The sequence below is a fragment of the Alligator mississippiensis genome, chromosome 8 (genome assembly GCF_030867095.1).
Source record: "Alligator mississippiensis isolate rAllMis1 chromosome 8, rAllMis1, whole genome shotgun sequence".
Lineage (NCBI taxonomy): Eukaryota > Metazoa > Chordata > Crocodylia > Alligatoridae > Alligator > Alligator mississippiensis.
In genome coordinates, this window is record NC_081831.1 from 75,407,272 (window position 1) to 75,428,119 (window position 20,848).

Consider the following 20,848-nt stretch of genomic DNA (forward strand, 5'->3'; position numbering starts at 1 on the left):
GCATACTCTTCTTTCAGCAGTATGGTCATATAGTGATGCTGAGGTAGTGGTGGGCAAAATGCGGCCCGTGGGTCAGATGCGGCCTGCCGGGCCATTCTATGCACCCTGCTGTTACTAGAGATATTAAGCTATTTCGGGGGGGCCCTAAAACATTTAGAAAATTAATATTTATCTGCCCCTGGCTGCCTGTCAATGGCTTGCCAAAACTCAGTAAGCCCAAAATAATTGCCCACCCCTGTGCTAATAATAGCAAATAATAACATTTAATGATAATCACCGAAGGGTACTTAGTTTTCGAGGATGATACAGTAAACAGCTAACTGCTACAGATTGCCGCCTCTCTTTATCTGGCAGAAAGACTTGGTCCTGTGTCATTCATTTCCAGTAAGATATGGAAAGCACTATGATTGGTTTTCCCACAAAGAATGACAAAAGCATAGCAATAGCTCTGTTGAACATAGGGATGTCTCATGGGGCAGAGGAGACAAAGCCATCTTGCCCCGTTTCCTTACTTTTGCAGCTCAAAATCCTCAGGAGGTGAAGTGTGCCAGCATTTCTCAAAACTTTGCAAAAAAAGGGCTGGTAGATGCCAGATTTAGTAGCTTCTACAGCACCTAAATTCATCCCTCCCATCAGAGGTGGGCCCAGCGGCTCTTGCCTACACAGGAGACAAGAATGGGAAAAAAACAAGCCCCTTCTATTCTGTGGCAAGGTAAATGGCTGTGGAGGCACCTTTGGTGTCCCCAGTTCAGTAGAAATAGTTACTCACAAGGGGCAGGACTATAACAATGCCAGTAGGTAAAATCCCAAGAAGTCTTAGGTACAGTATAAAGAACACCTTTGATGCAGGCTACAGGCATCAAACTATACAAAAGGAACATTATTAGTACTCAAGTACTCAAAAGTTAGGAAATGAAAGAATTAAGGATGCCTGTACAACATTAATTTGGCCTTCTGTGTGTGGTTGTGCAAGATGATGTAGCTTCTATTTATGCAATTCATTCCTTCATCAGCTTCATTCAGTGCTGAGGTCTAGTTGATGTCCCAGAAGGACTGACAAAGCCTGCCAAAAAAAGAAAACCCCACCTCTGCGGCAAAAAGACAGACCACTAAACTCTGGGGGAATTAGTGAAAGAATAAAATGGGGACTGGGGCGAGGTCATGGATTCAGAATATAAAACCAAAAAGGGACACCAAGCAAAGAATCCATGGGAAGCCCCATATACCTAGTTATTACCATGGTGTCTACCCAGAACCTCTGTTGTCCAAAGGTAATGACAGCAGCACTAAAGAGTGAAGTCGTGAGTGAGCCTCTACCAGCTACCCAACAAGGTGCAAGTTATGCAGCAGAAATTTGGTGAAGCCTTTGCTATCAATGGCCACAGTAGACCTGGTTGCTGAGATGAACCTTCACATCTTGATAGGAAACCAGTAGCTTAGAGACATCTCAGGGAAGATCTTATGCATGGAGATAAAAAGCAGCTAGTCAACGTGGAGGCCTATTCTTGACACAAGGGCCACCCCTTGCTAAATTTGAAGTCCTGCTCCAAAGCAGGGAGGTGCTGGAACTTGCCAAAGAAAACGTTGCCCAAATTTCATCACTGCCACAGCAATGTTTCTCCTTGCCTTTATTTTGCCATGTGTCTGAGCAGTTCTGGCTGAGATTCTCCCTGTAATTCATCCTGGAGTAGACATGGCATGCATTTTTTTTACCCAAATGGTTAAAGTTTGACAAAAGTTATGAGCTCTTTTCAGTTGGCTGCAACCAGCAGTGTTTGGCAAACTTCATAGGAAGATTTTCTGTATTCTTTGGCCTGAAGTATATTAGGTTAATTGTACGTGTTATGCAATGAAACTGGCTTTGTGGCTGTTATGAGTGACTAGCTGATCCTTGTCCCTTACTCTCTCCGTTTAGAAATCTTTTTGGTCCCATTTTAGAATAGGGGAAATGCGTTTTGGTAATCTGGGTTGCAGATTCTCTCTGAGTTTGACACGTCCCTCAGAATCATTACTAATGTATGACACTTCATTTTTTTGCCCCTAGGCGACATGGAGATAAGAAAAGCAGAAGGTCCCTCCTGCAACTCTCAGAGTCTTTTCTCTTCACGATTCAACTGCGCTCTACTCTTTGTGGGAAAAAAGCCAACTTAACCTCCCTCTGCAGCAGAGTTATACTATTATCTCTGTCTGACGGTTGCATTGATTAGATTGGAAAATGAGTAACTTTTATCGCACTTGATCTGAAATAGTGCTATCTGGCTTATGTTTATCCCCTTGCAGTTACAGAACAGATAATTGCATGGATACTGGGAATCAGACACAACATTTGCAATGTCTCTTTTGATCTCTACTGCAGGGTTAAAGAAGAATAGATATAAAAAAGAAAAGAGAAGAAAAGAAAAGCTAACCTGTGATTTAACACCCGCCACTGTCTGGCCTTTGGTACTAGTCTGGTTTGTGTGGTTTAGACCTTTATGAGAGCATGTCTGAAGTTGTCCTTAACATGTATCTTAGCTCACTGCCACCTCGACTGTAAGAGCCCCCTGAATTCAGTATACATTGAGCTGAAGCCAATTTGAATTTCATGCTGCAGTGTGTGCTTTAGTGTGAATCGCAGCAGATTTTTTCACTTAAAAAAATTCTAACGAGACATAATCTTTTTGTTCTTCTATTTCTCCCCCCCCCCCACCCCTTTTCTCGTAAAGGGAAAGGCAGATTATTTCAATTAAGAGCCTGTCACTGACAATTGTAAGCAACCTTTCTTCAGAGTTCAGTGCAGCAGTTGCAGTTTTAAGTTTCTTAGTGCTTCTGTCAGGATCTAATTTTCAAGGTACTGTTGCCATGGTAGCAACTTGGAATTTTAATCCAGTACCAAAGGTCAAGACAGGTCACCAGTTTCAGTTCCTCTTCAATCTCAGAATAAAGAGCCACAAAAAGGAGCCGAGATAAAGGTTTAACCCAAAAAAATAAAAAATAATAAAAAAAAAATCCCATTCTAGAATACAGCCAGGCTTGGAAAAGATCTGATTTGTATAAGCTTTCAAATTTGTCTGGAACGATTTAAATGCATCTTCAATCAAAGATGGTGACTGCTCATTTGCTTTTCCTCGTATAGGCCGAGGACTGGCTCAGATGCAGCTCTAAAACGGACGTGAGTGCATGCCGCTGGCAAGCAATACCGCAAAAGCCAACAAATGGCTTCTCCAGTTGACGGCAGGCAAACAATTTCCAGCCGTGCAGATATTTACTGCCGTGCATGAGCCCAATGAGCTCAAGAGTTGCATTTCAGTCCATCTTGTCGCTGTGAGGCCTATGCGGTAAACTCGCCCACATCTTCGAGTCCTGCCAAGCTCTTTTGTGCAGCATTTCTTTTTTAATGAAACAACAACTTTCATTTTATATAAATGATGGGCAGGGCAAATGCCACTATTTTCAGGTAGCGACAACATTTCTTGCGAGCCCCAACTAACGACCCATTTTGTTTGTTGTTCCAAAAAAAATGCGACGGTAGAACTTAGACAAAGCCTTCGTTTTTGCCAGTCGCTCACAATCCAGCTGAAATATATCCAGTGTGCATGTCTCATAAAGAAATACAGGTGCATATACTGTAATAAAGAAACTGGCTGCTCATTCTGCTTCCCCAGGATTTGATATTATTTTCAGGAAGTCCTGGATGGTGTTAGGAAAGACCCAAATGAATAGTTTTTTTCCCCAGGTGCAAGAAAACATTGAAAGCAAAGTTGCCCTTTCTCTTGGAATTTGGAAGAGTACAAACCAATGTGCCAGAGGGGAAATGCGTAGTCAGTCTGGGAGGTAATATTTGGAGTTGAGGCACGCTTAAAATGTTTTGTCCCACTGGTTGTTAGTAGCCGAGGGTACTACGGGCATCAGACCCTCATCCCACGGGGTGACGTGAGAACTTTGTTTAATCTTAAAAAATAAGCTCTCTGGCCAGACAACAGACAGACTCTGGCATCCTTTTGAATCGTCAGCCCAAAGGATTTGACAGCAATTTAAAAGCTAAGGAAACGGTAAGGGATGCTTGGGAGTGTCGCTGGGAGTCAGAGGAAAGATGTGCAGTATTAAGAGGTGATAGTAGGACAGGTGTCTGGGTTACTCAGGATGCTAATGGATCATTTCAAGCCCTTGCCAATAGTTTGAATGCCAGATTTCCTACCAAAATCTATGATGCTTTTAGGTTTACAGCGCATATCTTTTTGAGCGTGCAGTGCTGCCAGGAGGCAGAAATTCTGGGGGACTATGCACTTAGCTTACCTTAAATATGGCACAGTAAGGCAGCGGTGGGCAAAATGCAGCTCAGGGGCTGGATGCAGCCTGCCAGGCCATTCTATTTGCCCCGCAGGGCTGCTAAAACATTTAGAAAATGTATATTTATCTGCCCTGGGCTGCCTGTTATGTGGCCCTTGATGGCTTGCCAAACCTCAGCAAGCGGCCCTCTACCCAAAATAATTGCCTGCCCCTGCAGTAAGGTGTGCAAGAGGGGAAAAGGACCGGGGCCAGACGGAGTATGGCATAAACGAACAGGCCAAAATGGTTGGACTGTGCACTGGAAGGCAGGCCAGAGATAAGTGGCCCAGGTTGGAGGTCCAAGCGGTAGGGAACAGAAAAGGCAGAACATCAAAGATAGAGATCCAGTGGGAAAGGAACAGGAAACAGCTTGGAGCAGAGCCTGTGGAAGATGCATGCTGGCTGGACTGGCCTCCGTTCTCCTGCCCTGAACACAACATCCCCCTCTCAGATTTATACAGCACATGTGTTGCTCAAAAGCCATGTTTGAAGTGAGGTTGAGGTTGAGAAGCAGTTCCGGCCCACCGAAATGTAAACCAGAAGGTCAGCTTGAAACTGGCCTTGTGCTATAGAAGCACAACGCTCTGCAGCGTTACTGGCCGTCTGTGGCCACACTCTTTAAAACACAAGATAACCTGTGGCAGGTCAACAGCATTACTAATACCAGAAAGGACATTGATATGGCTGGGAGAAGGAAATACCCTTTACTTATCACAGGTCTAAGCATGTCATTTGTGTCATGTATTCACTTAGTGCACTGCAGCTAACATGGGCCAGCATTTTTCTAGGTACCATGCACAGTGTTATAAGCTGTTTTCAGTACAGGGCACTTCAGATACCAGTAGGCAGTAATGCTGAATTTGTACCGGTGACTAATACAAGATCAGAGGAAATGCTAATCTTCCAAAGCTGATACATGTTCCAGATATTGACTAGCAAAAGTTCAGCTGGTCACTTGTTTCTTAGGGCAGTAATTACGCGTGTCTGTAAGATTCAAGAAAAAAGTATTTAACGTTGATCAGCAAAATATAAGAAAATTAATTTCCTCTGTTCTCACAATCTTTTAAAGTGATTTATAAACTTGTCAAGAGGAGATCATGGGAGAAAAAAAAAAGAATGTAGTAGCAAATATTTTATTTTGGCAGGGAGGTTAAACTGCATGTGAGCTGTCTGAATAATGAAAACAAATTAAAAGTCTAATTTAAAAATTATTTTGAATAATGGGCTTATCTTCTGGGATACAGTGTTTTTAATTATCGTGCTATGTTCTACCACATTTAATAGAAGCTGAAACGTTTCGCAAGCTAGCCTCTCTAGGCAAAGGGGCCATACGAAACACTTTGTACGGTTACTCCAACCTTGTTTGCTTTAGACCCAATTACTCACTATGCTCAAAAGAAGAAGCCCCTGGCAGTGATGAACAAAAAGCAGCAATGTTGACTGATCATTATCATTGCCCTGAATCACGGAAGACAACATTCAAGAACTTACTTTAGCAAAAGGATGCAAAATAAACTCCTCATTAACAAAATGAGACAGTAAATATGAGAGACGAATGACATCTAGTCAAAACAGACCTATTTTTTGTTTCCTTTTTCTACTTGGGCCTTCACTGGAACTCTCTGGAGATTAATGGTGTTCCAATTACATGCCACTGTTGTTTCACTTATCATAATTTGTACGTGGCAGTGTAAGCCCCTTGTATTCATGACTTTCCCAATTTACCCAGAGGGAATATCTTTGGAACTTCCTAAGGTTAACAAACAGTCAGTAGTTAGTCTAATGATTAAAGCATGCCCCACTTACTAAGTGAAAATGAACATATACTGTAAAATAAATCAGACTATCAGCACTGTGGGGTAATTTGACAGTCTCATGCTTTAATATGATGGATCAAGAGCTTTAGTTTAGAAATGCTAGAATTTCAGGGGTTATTTTTAAACATATGATATTCTAATTGGATTAAGACTGAAGCTCAGATATGACGTGGGGGGGACATAAATACAAATATTTGCCTTACTCTAGGTGGAGATAAACTTCACAAGTTTCCAGTAAGTGCAATTGAACTGGAAATCCTAGATCAGAAATGAATGGATCCCAGGTTTTAGCAGTGATACCTTTCAAGGTTAAGCATTCATCAGCGCTTCTTGAATTGAATGTTCTGAATACCAATATTGCCTGTTGTCGCATTATCCAATATACAATCCTTGGTGTAAAATCCTCTTGATGTCTGATTACTCTTCATAAGGACCTCATGCTGATTCATTTCAAACTGTGAATTACCTTTAATTCATAGCTTGAACACGCTGCCAAATTTTGTTTTCTGTGCTCCCAGGTGGCTGTCCCTGACACGATGGAGAACTTCCAAAAAGCCATTAGACACTTACGAAGAGTAGTTTGATATCAAAAGGCACATTTCCATTTTTAGACATGCTTCCATCAAGTATGATGATAAACTGTAGGATTAGGAAGCACTGGTATTTACTGCAACTTGTTTGAAGCCACAGGGTGAAACCTGTGACTTGTTTGAAGTCAATGGTAAAACGGCTGCTGAAAAGTGTTTACTGAAACAGTGCAAGACATTTTTCATCTCCTGCAATTTTGTGGGGCAGGGTGTCTCTGCATTTGGCTAGTCTTTAAGGCCCTGCATAGGCTGTATATCATAAGGATGATGGGTCACAAAAATCCTATAAAGATAAAATAAGTTGTTTTTGTCTGATCCATAAAACTTTGCTGTTCCAAGTCTTTAATGGCTTCCGGTAGTTCAATGAACCCATGAGAAGGACCTTTTAATACTGCGTTAATACAGTAAGTATAGGAAGTCATTTTATGACAAGGAAAGAATACCATTATGATTACATTCTTTTTTTTAGCTGGGCTTTTATGGAAACTACCCAAGAGTACTCTGCTGTATGACTTAGAACACAGGATGTGCTTGATTAAAAAGGTTCTGGGCGGTTTCCAACTGGACACAGGCCAAGTGCTAACAACCAAACAGAACAAAAGAACTGGATGTTTGAGGATGACATACTCTCAATGGTAATTATATAACAGAAACCTAAGTCAAGAGCTGACTATGTACCCTTGAATTCATGGATGTTGACAGAAAATCCTTCTCAGTTCAATTGGTTGCACCTTATCTGTTTCTGCTTACTATGCCTCAAACAAGCTAATAAGAGTAGACTTGTTGTAAACTGGCTGTTCTGTATCTCATCAATGCGGTGTTATTGTGGACCAGACAAAAAAGAAAGCTAGGATTTTCCATATGCCAAGTGTATTGGTTTTGGCTATAATACCTTGCTGAGCAATATGTATGTGTGTGTGTATACACACATACACACATGCCTGCACTATGGATATAGACATAGCTATATATCTGCAAACAGAAGGGTATAGAGAACAGACATATCCTTATAATTATCTGTACACACATATACATATGTATGTATATATGTGTGCGTGTGTGTACACACACTTGCACTATGGATATACATAGTGCACACACAGAAGGGTATAGAGAACATACATATTCTTATATTCATCTTTCGTATATAAATTGTATGGATTGAAATAAAAGCATCACTTCAATGCAACTATTCACATGTTTGTGTGTCTTTACAAGATTGATCCTTGAAGTCCTGGCATGGCCTCCCCTTACCAGAACTCTATTGATGCCAAAGCTGTGAAGAGGGTCAAATTATATGCAACAGCACCAGCGGTAGCAGGCAAAGGAAGACGAGGGAATTTGTCTAGGAAGTAGCAGCACAAGAGGAAGGAGTAGTGAGCAGGAGATTCAACAGGATGCCTGGAAGACGTAGCAATGCCAAAGCCCCTGCCACTGCCAGCTTTTTCTCTGACTGTACCTGTACAGGCTCTGTCCAGGTGCAGCCACTGACTGCTGGCTTCCACCCAGGGCCCAGTCTGGCTTTGCAACCTTCATGCCCCTGGCAAGGACAGCCAGGTGGAGGATGCTTGCAGAGTGAGAGGTGCCTCTCGGTGGTTTCTCTCAGGAATTAGGTAAGAGAGCTCCATATAGATTATTTATTCTCTGTGCCACTGGGGACAGGACTAGACACAATGGCCTCAAACTGCAGCAGAGAAAATATAGATTGGAGATTAGGGGGGAACTTTCTGACTATGAAGGTAGTCAAGCATTGGGACAGGCTGCCTAGAGAAGTTGTGGACTCTCCATCCCCAGAAATTTTCAAGAGCAGGTTAAACAGACCCTTGGCTGGGATGGTTTAGCTAGGGATGATCCTGCCTTGAGCAGGATTAGATGACCTCCTGAGGTCCTTTCCAGACCTAATTCCCTATGACTTTCCTATATATTTAAACGTTACAAAAAGTGGAAGTTCATATACAAAATACTTTGCTGGGAAACAATTTAGGTTAACAGTCACATACCTGATACAAATCCACACAAGCAAGGAAATAGAAAGTTAAGCCACCTGTCAGTACATTGCTCTTATTTTTCCACCTAGAGGCACACATCTTGTTACTCTCACAACTGCCGTACACCAGAGGCCACATTCAGAAACCTTAATTCTGATCCAGCAAAGATGTCAGGCTCACACACCTCAACTCTGAAACGACTGTAACACATTGAGAGCCTTGTCTATTAGGGCAAGAGTATAGCAGGGTGCAGTCAAAGCTTAACAAAAGCATGATGCAACATTTTGCCGCTGCATGGAAAAGGGGTCTTTTTAAACTGCAACAATACAGCACAGTAATAGAAAGGATAGGGGCAAAGGTGCTCCAATTCCCATCAAAGATCACATGCAGAACTGATAGAACGGATGAGATTCCCACCATCAGTGCAGTGAATGGGAAGTCTATGCTCAACTAAGTACGCATAAGCATTAAAAAAATATTAAAGAATCACTGATTTCATCCAAAAAAATTGTTAGTTCAGAGATGCTACTAACAGGCAACAGCAAAAAATGGACAAATCTGCATATCGTCTGAAAGAATTGATCCCATTGAGGGAAACATCTGACCCCACTGGCTGCGTACACATGAAAGCAGCCATGCAGTATGTGGTGCCGCAGACACATCTGCAACGCCACATACCATATATTCAGCTGTTCTCCACACTGCAAGGTAGCAACATAGGGTATTTTTTTGACCCTGGGGTCATAAAAAGTGTGCAAAAAAACCCCAGGGCAGTGCACGCAGGGGCAGAGTGCACCACCTAAAACTGGAGTCTGTTTGGCTGGAGCCATACTCTGGCTGCCAACGGCAGGATCAACCCTGCTGCAGCCCTGGACGTCCCTAGGACTCCAGGTAAGGCTTTTGGGGCCAACTCAGTGCTGGCCCCAGCCTCCCTTACCCCCACCACTCCAGGGTAACCTGGCACATGCCAGAGGGCATATGGCACAGGTGTTCCCCGTGGACAAGTAGCAGCAGTGTGCCACTGCTTTTTGTCCCTGGGGAAATGAATATCCACACTCATGTGGACACGGCCACTGAGATCAACATTCACGGGGCACACTGGAATGGGTGGCAGAAGCTAGAAAGCTTGTGCGGGCAGAGTTAAGATTGTGGTGTATTGATGAATGATGCCAGCATAAACAGGATTTTGTCAGGATATCCAGTACCCGTGGTGCCATGGGTATCACAGAATCAGAGTCCTATTCAGTAAAACCATGATATCTTTGATATTGTTCTATTAAAACAGGATAGTAGGATCCACCAATATTTATTTGAATCACGCCATCTACCCAGGACTACTTGTTAGTACCACCGTTTTTTTCCCCTCACCCATGAGCTGTTGCACTTCCATTACGCTTATTTTTTTGCCTCGGGTATATATGCAAAGCCATCCCCGTAGTGGGATGGTGGGAACTGTGCATGCAGATCTCAGGGCAGGAATTGGCCGTGTACATTAAGTCACGCAGTAGATTGCCTCCTCACCAATAACCCTCCCAAAGCCCTATGGAAATGCTTGGAAGCTGCCTTAACAATTTCTCTGCTGCAAAAGGGAAAAAGTGATAGTAACGGCTTAGCTGATCTTCATTTGGAAGCTAAAAATAAAAGTAGCTTTATTGCAGCTCTGATCTGTCATGTGTAAAATCCATCACCTACCATAAGAAGGCAGTTCATTCCAGCAGAAATCTGATTGATAGTACTGGAACTTCAGATCAAGCAGCAGAACAGAGAGCAACTGGTTCATAAAATGTACTCAGTGTCTTCGAGTTTTATATCAGGCTTCCTATAGAGAGCTTTGGTCCCATTAAATGCACTATATACCACTGAGCTCTGAAGCACTGTTCTTTTGAAATTCAGCTTATAACTATAAACCATGATTGACAAGTCTATTACTGTTGGTTACAAACTATTGAAATATTGTATTTTATGGTATACTCGCCAAAATATTTTTCACTGTGGAATCCAAACACACTTGCTTTAGGAGAAAAAACCATTTTAAGATGCAATAATATTTTTTATGTTTTACTAGAGAAGGTGTTGGATATACACTTTGCATCACTTAGGAGGTTCTGGAACATGAATTTCTCCTGCTGGTATCAGGATCAGTGGACCTGGTTGACTAGGTTATTTTTAACAACATCAGATGATCGTTACCAGAAATAGGAGTAAGAAAAAGGAAGAACTAATTTTGGAAACGTATCTTACTCATGTGAGCCAATTTGTTACCATTAGCAACACTTTCTAATTCCCATTAAAATGTAAAGGGTGACATGTTTTTGGAACTTTTCCATACATCCAAAAGACTTATCCAATTAAATTGAGAGAGTCAGTGTTTGAGCCCCCTATTACAAAACCCTATTCAAGCAAGAAACTTTAGTCATGTAGAGCAGCTCCATGATTCGATTTCCAGAGGGTTGGAGCTGGGGCCATTAGTGTCAGGTAATGGGTACAATGGAGTACAGCACTTAAAGTCCAGTCTTAGCTTTGCCAACGATTTATCACCAGACCCTGGGCAAGTTACTTAACTCCACTGAAGCCGTGTCCATACAAAAAGTTGCCCTGGTTTACATGAACCAATTGAAAACCTTTAGGTAGACACTTTTAAGTTTATATAACCTGACTTATATTGATTTAAGTTACCAAGGTTAACTGACTTGGCTAGATGTCATTTGGGAGAGAGACAGAGGGTTATGCAGATTGTATTTAGATCAGTGAAACTTTGCATGGTGCAATTTTAACAACACAGCAATAGTTAAAAATGATACAACTCTGATTTAAAATCAGACCCAGGCCTCAGCTTTTTTGAACACATTAAAAAATTCATATGTGAAACAACAACTGTAATAGCATTCATCATTTTCTTGAAGTCCTTGACTGCCAATTGTTCCAGACTGTACAGAATGCAAGATCTAGTCTTTCAATGCCAGGTTAGACAAGTCTTTCACATGCATTTTACTTTCCTTTATTAAATAAATGTTAACATCTTGCATCATCATCTGTTTATTAGACTTCATTTTTACGGTAAGAAGCTTATATCTGATGAGAGAAACATGACTGATTTCCTTCTGGCAAGCTGTACAAATAAAACTGGTGTTATTTTTGCTTAGTAAAAGCTCATCTTTTGTACATACCGCTGTTAGTTAATGCATTAAAGAGGAAACAGTAATAAGTACTGATGACATAAAACTGGTTTATGGCTAATTTTTAAACTCTGCTGAGAACACCACAATACCAGAGCAAGATGATGGAGTGAGCTAGTCTCAGGTCCCTTAGGAGATGGAGGCTTATTCCTTAATATACATTGAAAAGAAAATTTAAAGTTGGAAGCGCCAATACTTACGACTTCTGTGGCACTGATTTGGTTGCCACCTTTCCTGCTGGCTCATTCCACTCTGCAAACAAAGGAAACACATTTCCAAATGTCAGAAGATTACAGTAAAAATAAAAATGTGCCCAAAGCTTTTCAGCCCATCTAATTATACTTGGTTTCCCAACATGCCACAATGCATAATGTGTAATAAAAAAAAAAATGGAACTGATCTGCATTAGCATCACAGAAATTAATTTTTTCATCCTTTGTTTTAATGATGTTAAGTAGTTAAAAAAAAAAAAAAAAAAAAAAAGGCTGACTGTTCAGACTAAGAACAATAAAGACTTACTTTGTACATTGTATCCTGAGGTCAGATGCTGGGAATCCTACAACAAAAACACACAAGATGTCAGCATTAGTTAAATGAGTTGAAGAGGAAGGTGGATGCATCTCTCCTTGTTAGACTAAAGGCACTAGCATTACATAAACAAGCAGGGGATCACACGAGAGCATGCATCTTCTGAGATGACAACACTGGCATTAGCCTAAAGCTCACATTACCTATACAGAAGGAAAGCCACTGCTGGGGCATTTTCACTGCTCAGTTCGGAGCCTACTTTAGGGCCAGAGGGCCAGATCCTCAGCTGGTGTAAATTAACTTGGTCCCATTGTGGAGTCACCATGCTGATTGACACCAGCTGATGATGTGGCTTTTTAGTCTTGCCCATAGATGTGTGCATGTGGTTCCCATTTAAGATAATGGGATGCATTTGAATGGGTAGAACATGGCCCTTAGAATTAACAGAATTTTTAGCATCCTTACTTTTTGCCTCCCCCCCCCCCCTTTTTGTGTCATTTCTTTCGGACTGTGCTTGCTTAAAGATGTCATTAGCCGACACTGATCCTCCAGATCTTGTCAGTCACGACTGGCAAAGACACAGGAGCTGGATTTTCAATCGGTGTAAACTGGTGTCGCTCATATGCAGGCAACAGAATCGCACCAGTTTCAGACTGGCCCACGGTCCTTTGCTAACAACAGACTTCTTGTTCGCTTGCAATAACTTCAAGCTGCATTCCTGATTTTCCTTGCTTGATGCTTCCCTTGGTTTTTCAATCCACAGTAAGATATAACCTGATGCCAACTCAGCCTTCATCCCAAGCAGAACTTAATAGATTTTGATATTTTTAAATTAAGGTATTATTTACAAGCCAGTCCCCCAGCCAGGTCTTACTTTGTTAAAAGCATTAGAAGCTGTAGGATGTTAAAGTCATTAAAACCCTCCCTATACTTCCTCTTAGGGCATTATTAGTTCCTAATATTGTGCTGCACAGCTAGTCAGTCCCTTGTGAAGTAAATCATGCCTTAAGAGTAAACATGGCACTTTACATGCGAATGTCAGAGGGATAAATTGTTGTGATAAGATCCTTTTTTCTATTGAATTATTTCAGATATTTTTCCTATGGGGATACTTACATTTTTTATGCAAGATGAGGACCTATAATAAGGCCTGCCTTAGGTTTATAGGGCTGCATAGTCCTCATGTTGTGTCTAAAACTATAATTGATTTAGTGGACTGTTCTGAGTAGGGACTCTGCTGCTATATTTTTTACAGTAAAACTAACTAACCCAGAGACATTTATGTGCTCACCTATATCCTAAAGTATAATTTTTAAAAACCTAATTTATAGTTCATATTAAAGCGATATGGTCAAGAATTTTAGATCCAACATTCAACCTGCCTAAAAATGATTAGACTGGATGTAGACTTTAATTTTTCTTTTTAATCTACCATAACCTCAAAGAGGAATTACAAAAATAAAAAAGGGAAACAAATCTCTAGTAACCCTGGGCCTGCCATTACATTTCTGTCACTGAAGCTACTGAAGGTGTGCAGTACATGAGCCAGTTTTTGCAGGACCTATTAAAACACGTGCATTAAATTTAGTACTGTTGCAAATTAAAAAGATACAACTTCCCATAGGCCTAAATTATTCCGTTACTGGCATAGACGAGTGTGTGAAATGGTACAACCAAACTGCACTAACTGGAGAGGAATGAAGGCTATATTGAGTAATCGTAGAGTTTAAGAGCAGTATAAATGAATACAATATTTTGCATAGTTAGGAGCTATACCCACACATGAAACTGTCCGAAGACCTTAGTGCTTCGGCACTGAATTTGTGTTGGCGCTGTCACTACGAGAGCATGAGCAAAGAGGTTTTGTTAGGCTTTGTTCTACACTTTGACTTGTCTTGTTAAAGACCAATAGTCATACTCATTTCATGCGAGCTGCAAAGTAAGGGGAAGGTGTCTAGGGGTGGGCAACTACTAGCCAAATTATTAGAATGGATACACGACTGTTTGAGCAAAAGGGGCAGTTTCTATTAGATTCAAGGCAGCAGAGCTTTTAGAAACGTCTTTACTTAGTCCAGCCCCAGGGAGAAGACTAAAGCCCCATGTTATAATAATGTAATTTTCTGCCCTAGGAAAGCTCGACTCCAAGCACCAGTGGCCCACAACAGCTTAAATCCTAGCGTCATCACTTCAGTGACTACTTCTTCTTCTTCTTCTCTTCGTGTCCTGTCTGAGGTTGTTGATGACAGGTATTAAGCAAAATTCACAGATTCGTTACAATCTGACAAGGCCACGACGGGAGCGCTTCTGCTATGGCCATTAAGACAGCTGAAACTTCAGTGACATCAAGTGATTTACAGGTGCTGAATTTGGGACGTCTGGATCTGCATGCGTTACCCTGATGCTTCTCGAATTGATGGACCGGGTGTTTTGGCTGGAAAGCATTTCAGCCACTACAAGGAGATCAAATCTCATTTGGCCAGTATCTTCCATATACACATATGAATCAAATGGATGCCGTTTGTTGGACAATGACAGTTATGCAAATCTAAATATAATTCCCCTTTCTCTAAATAAGTTCTGCGGGTCTGGAGAGCAGCCCTGTCCCTGTCCACCACAATGGGTTGACCTGGAGTTTGCAGCTCCAGCAAAGAGAAATAAAAGCTCCAGAGAAGAGCACTCCAGCAGAGGAGAAGGAAGATCAGGTTGCTGCTGATAACCTACCTGTACCTTGCTCGGGATGGAAAACTTGGTCTGCTCAGCCTTGCCAGGTGTGTGAATAGCAGTTAGAGGAGGAGGCCAGGAATGGGTCATCTCCTAGGGAAGGAAAAACATCGGAGACCTCATTCATTTAAAAGTGAGACAGAAAGAAAATTACCCCGTGCAACCTTGCACCCCTCTATAAAGGCAACTTCTCAGATCTGTTTTGAGATGGCAAGGAACAGGTCTCCTTCAACGGCATCACTATGTCTTATCTGGTGGATAAACTCCCTAATTACACATTGGGCAACATCCTCTCAGGCAGCAATGACAACATGCTTCAACCAATGAGCCTTGCAGGTGCTCATTTCAGCCTTGTCCAACGCTGAGGTTGGATGGCATCCAGCAGGCCTCCAGGGTGCTCTGCTCCCATGGCCAGGCTGCCCATCTATCATGTAATGGTTCCTGTCCCCACGATGCTGGGACGCCTTGCAATTTCCAGTGCATATATCTTCACAACGCCCGCACAAGGTGGGAAGGACTGCTCTCCCTGCTGTCTGAATGGGAAACCAAAGTCTAAAAAGACTAAGTGTCTTAAGGAATCCAGTGCCTTGGAGGGGAATTGAACTCAGGTCTTTCACCGAGAGCACAACTATTAGGCAACCCTTCCTCTCTAAGCAGAAACCCCCCCCCCCCCCCAAAACGGTGTGCTACATTTTTATCATGTTCAAAATACCCGCAAAGGAAATCTCTCTGGGGCTCACTAGCACAGGCCGTAAAACAAAAAAGAGCATGTGTTTGTTTTTAAACACCAAAAGCCCGATACCGAAGGCAATGATACGTCTTCCTACTGACTTCACTGAGTGCAAGTTTTGGCCCAAGCTCAGAAAATTAAAATTAAGCCAGACACAGATACTGCAGAAAGTGTTGTTTTAGGCAAAGCTTGTAAATGCTCTTGTAATGACTGTATTTCATGGTAGATGCTGCTCCAGTCTCTCTTATCTTTGTTTTTAATTCGATGAATATTCAGACAGGCAGGAACACATGTCTCTGGCGATCTGTTACATCTTTGTCTCGGTTGTTTTTCTTTACATACAAAGCTCGGTAGGAAGTCTTTGATGAGATAAGAAAAACAAAGAGAAAAGGAGGGTCTAATTTAGTAAGTTTTGCATGCCAAGGTGCTGGCTGCGTTAGACCAGTGAGGGTACTCTGCCCAAAGGCCAAGACCGAGCATAGCAAATCTTGCAAACTGCAGCCTGAGCTGATGCTCTGCAAGTTAAAAAGATGCAGTCCTTGTCCAAAGGTTAAAGATCTGAACCGCTGACAAGAAGCAGTTTGGGGGGAAGACGGGGGCATTGGTCAAGCCCAGTAAAACAGTGGTTGCAATCAGTGGCAGATACTTTCATTGTGGAAGGAATCTGTAAAGTTTCACTTCTCTGATTATCCCCCCACAGATGACACGTCATGCAGCAGAGAGGTTAAGATGAAGTAAGTCATCTGATGAAGTGAACTCGAGTTAGCCTATTCCCTCTGGACTGGTAAGGAAGCTGTGGAAACCAACTACAAATGCCACCCCCAGGGTTAGGCACTTCCCAATGGTCAGGTAACAAGTGACATTCTCCATTCATCATGGTGAACCGCTGCCTATCCAATTAGCCATGACCCTGTAATGGTTTATGCATCTGTTTAGCGATGGTCATAAGCAGTCCCAACTCAGTCGGACTACTCATGGGAGTAGAGGCAAGCAAATGCACCTTTGCAAAATAAGGGTCTCGGAGGAAAGAACATCCCTCACTGATGCATCACCACCACGTGACAATGCTTCATGATACTTTGCATTCCCTTGGAGGTTCCCCCGCCCCAATACTTCGTCTGACATAAAACACAGTCTGAAAGGACCCGACTACCCAGAACAATGTATTGGCATAGCACGTGTGTTCATGTTGAGGTAAGCGCTAACTGTCCATGTCAACAATATACGCCCTTGTGGGAAGTAGGCAGGGAACTGCACTATTTTTTTTTCCAGGGGAAGTTAAAAAAAAAGTAATAAATCCAAATTTGGAAGCATTTAGAAATTCCTGGAAGTAACGATAATAAAACTGAGCATATGAAATGTTTTAAAGTGGAATTTAATAGAAACAAAGTAAGCCCACAAAATCAAGTTAGGATTTATTTTCACATGGTTTGGACTTCGAATAATTCCAAAATCATGTTAACTGATGGACTGGGCATATGACGGCTACGGTAAGTATGCATATTTTTTTATAGACCTGAAAATTAAATGGGAACATAAACCTGCCTAGCTTGTTGGCTTAGAAGTCACTGTGGTCCACTGATGTAGTAACATCAAGCGTCCTCCTTTCTGAAAATGATTTAAACATTGTTTTAATTGACTCCATGTGTTTTATTTATTAGGGCTAGGCACGCTCATTTCTTCAGCTCGGTCTGCTTTTTTCTCTAGCTGTAAAAGCCCCCAGGTAAGTAACTAAGAAGCACACATGCAGAAGAAGTCTAATGAAACACCAGGAACATAGCTTTTCTGACCAAATTGTTTAAAAACTGCGGAGATACAGGCCAAATCTGGGTATCAGTGGAAAAGAGAAAATTGTAGAAAGCTTGCAGTCTGAAGCACAGCAGAAAGGGGCAGATGGTAAAACAGCTTGCCAGAACCAGCCCCTCCTAGTAAGGTCCGCTTTCAAGGTGCATTTCCGTATTTCAATTTTTCCCTGATTTCTGCCTTGTTCAAAAGCGTGTGTGTGTGTGTGTGTGTGTGTGTGTGTGTGTGTGTGTGTGTTTTAATTCAAGCAAGAATGCTGATCAAGCACAGCAGAAACTGCGACGGAAAAAATGCTGCTATGTCATCTAGTCTCTGTCCCTGCCGAGGCAGCTTCCCTCTCTGCAATGCATTTTACAGCACCTTCTGCAATCAAACTGTAAATTTCTCAAAGCTGCGGGGTTTCTTAACGTCCCATGGGAACGACTTCCATGGCAAAACCGTGGGCCAAATGCTCCTCTGCCGCATGAATGCCAGATCTACAGAACAGCAGACTGGGAAAGCAGCAATTTGGTCTCCCCCGCCAGACCCCAGCCAAGAGCTGATGAAAGCTCTGCTTCTGCCATTCCATGCAGTGCCTGGCCCACGGCTAATTTAGGAGGAGGTAGGAGACGGTGCTCTGTGCAGCATGATCCCTGTGATAAAGCTACTCTGGGATTACTGCTGCAGAAGAGTTGTGGCAGCTGCTGGGAGATGCTGCATGTCCAACTTTCCTCACACAACGGTCCCTTTAGCTCCTTTGCGCAGAGACGTCCCGAGCAGGTTCTGTTCCCAGCCAGGCTGGGGACGGCAGCTGTCATTCTTGTGCCCTCTCCAAGTTGGTACCCAAGGTTGGTACCCATCCAAGGCTATGCTATTGCCTTCATGCAACCTGTTGTTATAAATTTCCTCTGATTTCTTGGTCACACTTCAGATGAAGATTACAAACAGTTTATAATAAAGGGGGGTTAAAAGGGTTAATAAAGGATGAATAGAGCATATTCTAGACTTGAAGAGTCTGCCTTAATAGACCACTATAGCACACTAAAAACTTTTTCTAATGCAGGGGTGGGCAAAAGGAGGCCCGCCAGGTCGTTCTATCTGGCCCGTGGGGCCCCTAAACATTTTAGAAAATTAATGTTTAGCTGCCTCTGGCTCCCTGTTATGAGGCCCTCAATGGCTTGCCAAAATTCAGTAAGCGGCCCTCTACCCCAAATAATTTCCCACCTCTATTCTAAAGTCTATTAATTGACTTTCAGGTCCCTTCCAGCTCTAAGTTTGTACAAGTCTATGACTTTTTGGACTCTTGTCACAATTGATCCACTGTTTTTGAGGACAACGAACAATGTGTTTTAACCCTTTCCATCACAGGAAAAAATATGACTTGTTTCTCTGCATTTTTCTGGTTTTGGCATTTGCACAGAGCTGCTCATCTTCTCTCTGCTGGGAAGCCAGTCAGTTTAGTAACACATGAAGGGCAGCTAAATTCTGTGTGTGCTATGCATGCTGAACTCAAAAAGCATCTCAGCCAGCCTTATCTAGAAGGAAAAGGCTACTGCAGGGATAAAAAGCAATGCACCCTGGAGTGCAAAACTAATAGAAACGCACAGAAATAAAGGGGTTTTAAAATTATTCATGCAAAATATTCCATATGAAATTAACAGGCAACTAGTTGGTGTGAGTGCTCAGGTATATCCCCTTATGTGTTAGAGCAGAGGCAGGCAATTATATCAGGTGGAGGGCCGCTTACCGAGTTTTGGCAAGCCATTGAGGGCCGCATGACAGGCAGCTGGGGGCAGATAAATATTCATTTTCTAGATTTTTAGGAGCCCTGTGGGCTGGCTAGAATGGCCTGGCAGGCCGCATCCAGCCCACAGGCCACATTTTGCCCACCCCTGTCTTAGAGACATAATCAATAAAGTTCAGAGCTATGCACTGGGTTATGCTGTTCCTATCTTTTAAGGGAGTCCTAGCAAGAGGGGACATAATAGCTAACAGAATAACTGTAGTGATAGCCTAACAGGGAAAACCAGATTCCTCCATAAAGGCACTAACACAGAAAACAGCTTACTTATGCAAATGCTTCAACAAATTTAAGCATTGCTGGCATCTGACTGGCCCACATTATAAGTAAGAGGAACACGGCTGCATTTACAACGATGCCTTCGCCATCCTAGGGAAGAATTTATATTGTAACTGTAACAAAATCTTCTCAAACAAAATGAAGGATAATTCCAAAATACAGAGTACACAACCCCAAACTTCTTGTTCAAAAGTCTGGATTTTATGCTATAAATAAGAGCAACCCTGACCATTATATATATATATTCACACACACACACACACACACACACACACACACACACACACACACAGCCAGAGCATTCACCTTGTGGTTTTTCTCCATGACAACAAATAAGTTCCCCTGGCTCAGTTGGTGAATGGGATGTGTTCCATATCCTCCCATACTAATTGGCTTGCTTTACCTTTCCATATTTGCAGAGCAAAAAGGACTGACAAAAATGCATATTCAGTGAAAATGAATATAGAAATTGTTTTAGAAGCTAACAGGGGTTGGCTATAAACATTACAGCATATGTTTTCCTTTCCTGTTTTCCTAACATTTGGGAACCAACTACAGAAAGGAGTAGTAGCGATATGAACATTTTTTCTCTTTCTATTGAGCTCCCATTTATTCTTTGGCTCCCTTCTACCTCTGATTTTCCAATCTATTTTCCTTACATTGTAGCTTTTATAACTAAAATACACTGATATTCTTTGCTTAGAGCATTTAGGAGACAATAAAAAATAGCAAATCATGACTGATGTGTTTATTGCTCTAACAAATCTTGTGTATGTGAAGAAAAACAATGTTCTATTACACTGAGAAGGTATCTCAGCTCAAGAGACTGTTTGGAGAAAAAAAAAAATAATGAAGCTACTATATATAACAATTTAGCAGCTCTGATCCATTCCAGAAAGCAGCTTCGGTCTACATCACAAAACTCACTCTGGAATTTGATTAGAAATCCTATGTTAAGAACAGAATGAGAATAGACAGAGAGCAATGCTCTGATGCTGGGTCTAACCTTATACTCCTGACTCAGGCAAAACGTCCTCTGGCTCTATTGGGAATTTTTGTTGGGGCCAGAAGTCTTAAATCAGGACTCTTCCTGAAAGAGAAGTGACTCCTATGTGAGATTATATTAAAGGT

The 20,848-nt window shown here is 42.0% G+C and overlaps 1 protein-coding gene across 4 annotated transcripts in view; it reads right to left on the reverse strand.

Moving 5' to 3' along the window:
• The window catches only part of AFF2 (ALF transcription elongation factor 2), a 530,167-nt gene that overhangs the window by 147,948 nt on the left and 361,371 nt on the right, over positions 1-20,848 (reverse strand). For all 4 annotated transcript variants that reach the window (XM_059732873.1, XM_019492849.2, XM_019492848.2 and 1 more), the window contains 3 exons: positions 15,126-15,218; positions 12,396-12,432; positions 12,077-12,128 (listed from right to left, as the gene is read on the reverse strand). In XM_059732873.1, coding sequence (XP_059588856.1) covers positions 12,077-12,128; positions 12,396-12,432; positions 15,126-15,218 — 182 coding nt within the window. The remainder of the gene's footprint in view (positions 1-12,076; positions 12,129-12,395; positions 12,433-15,125; positions 15,219-20,848) is intronic.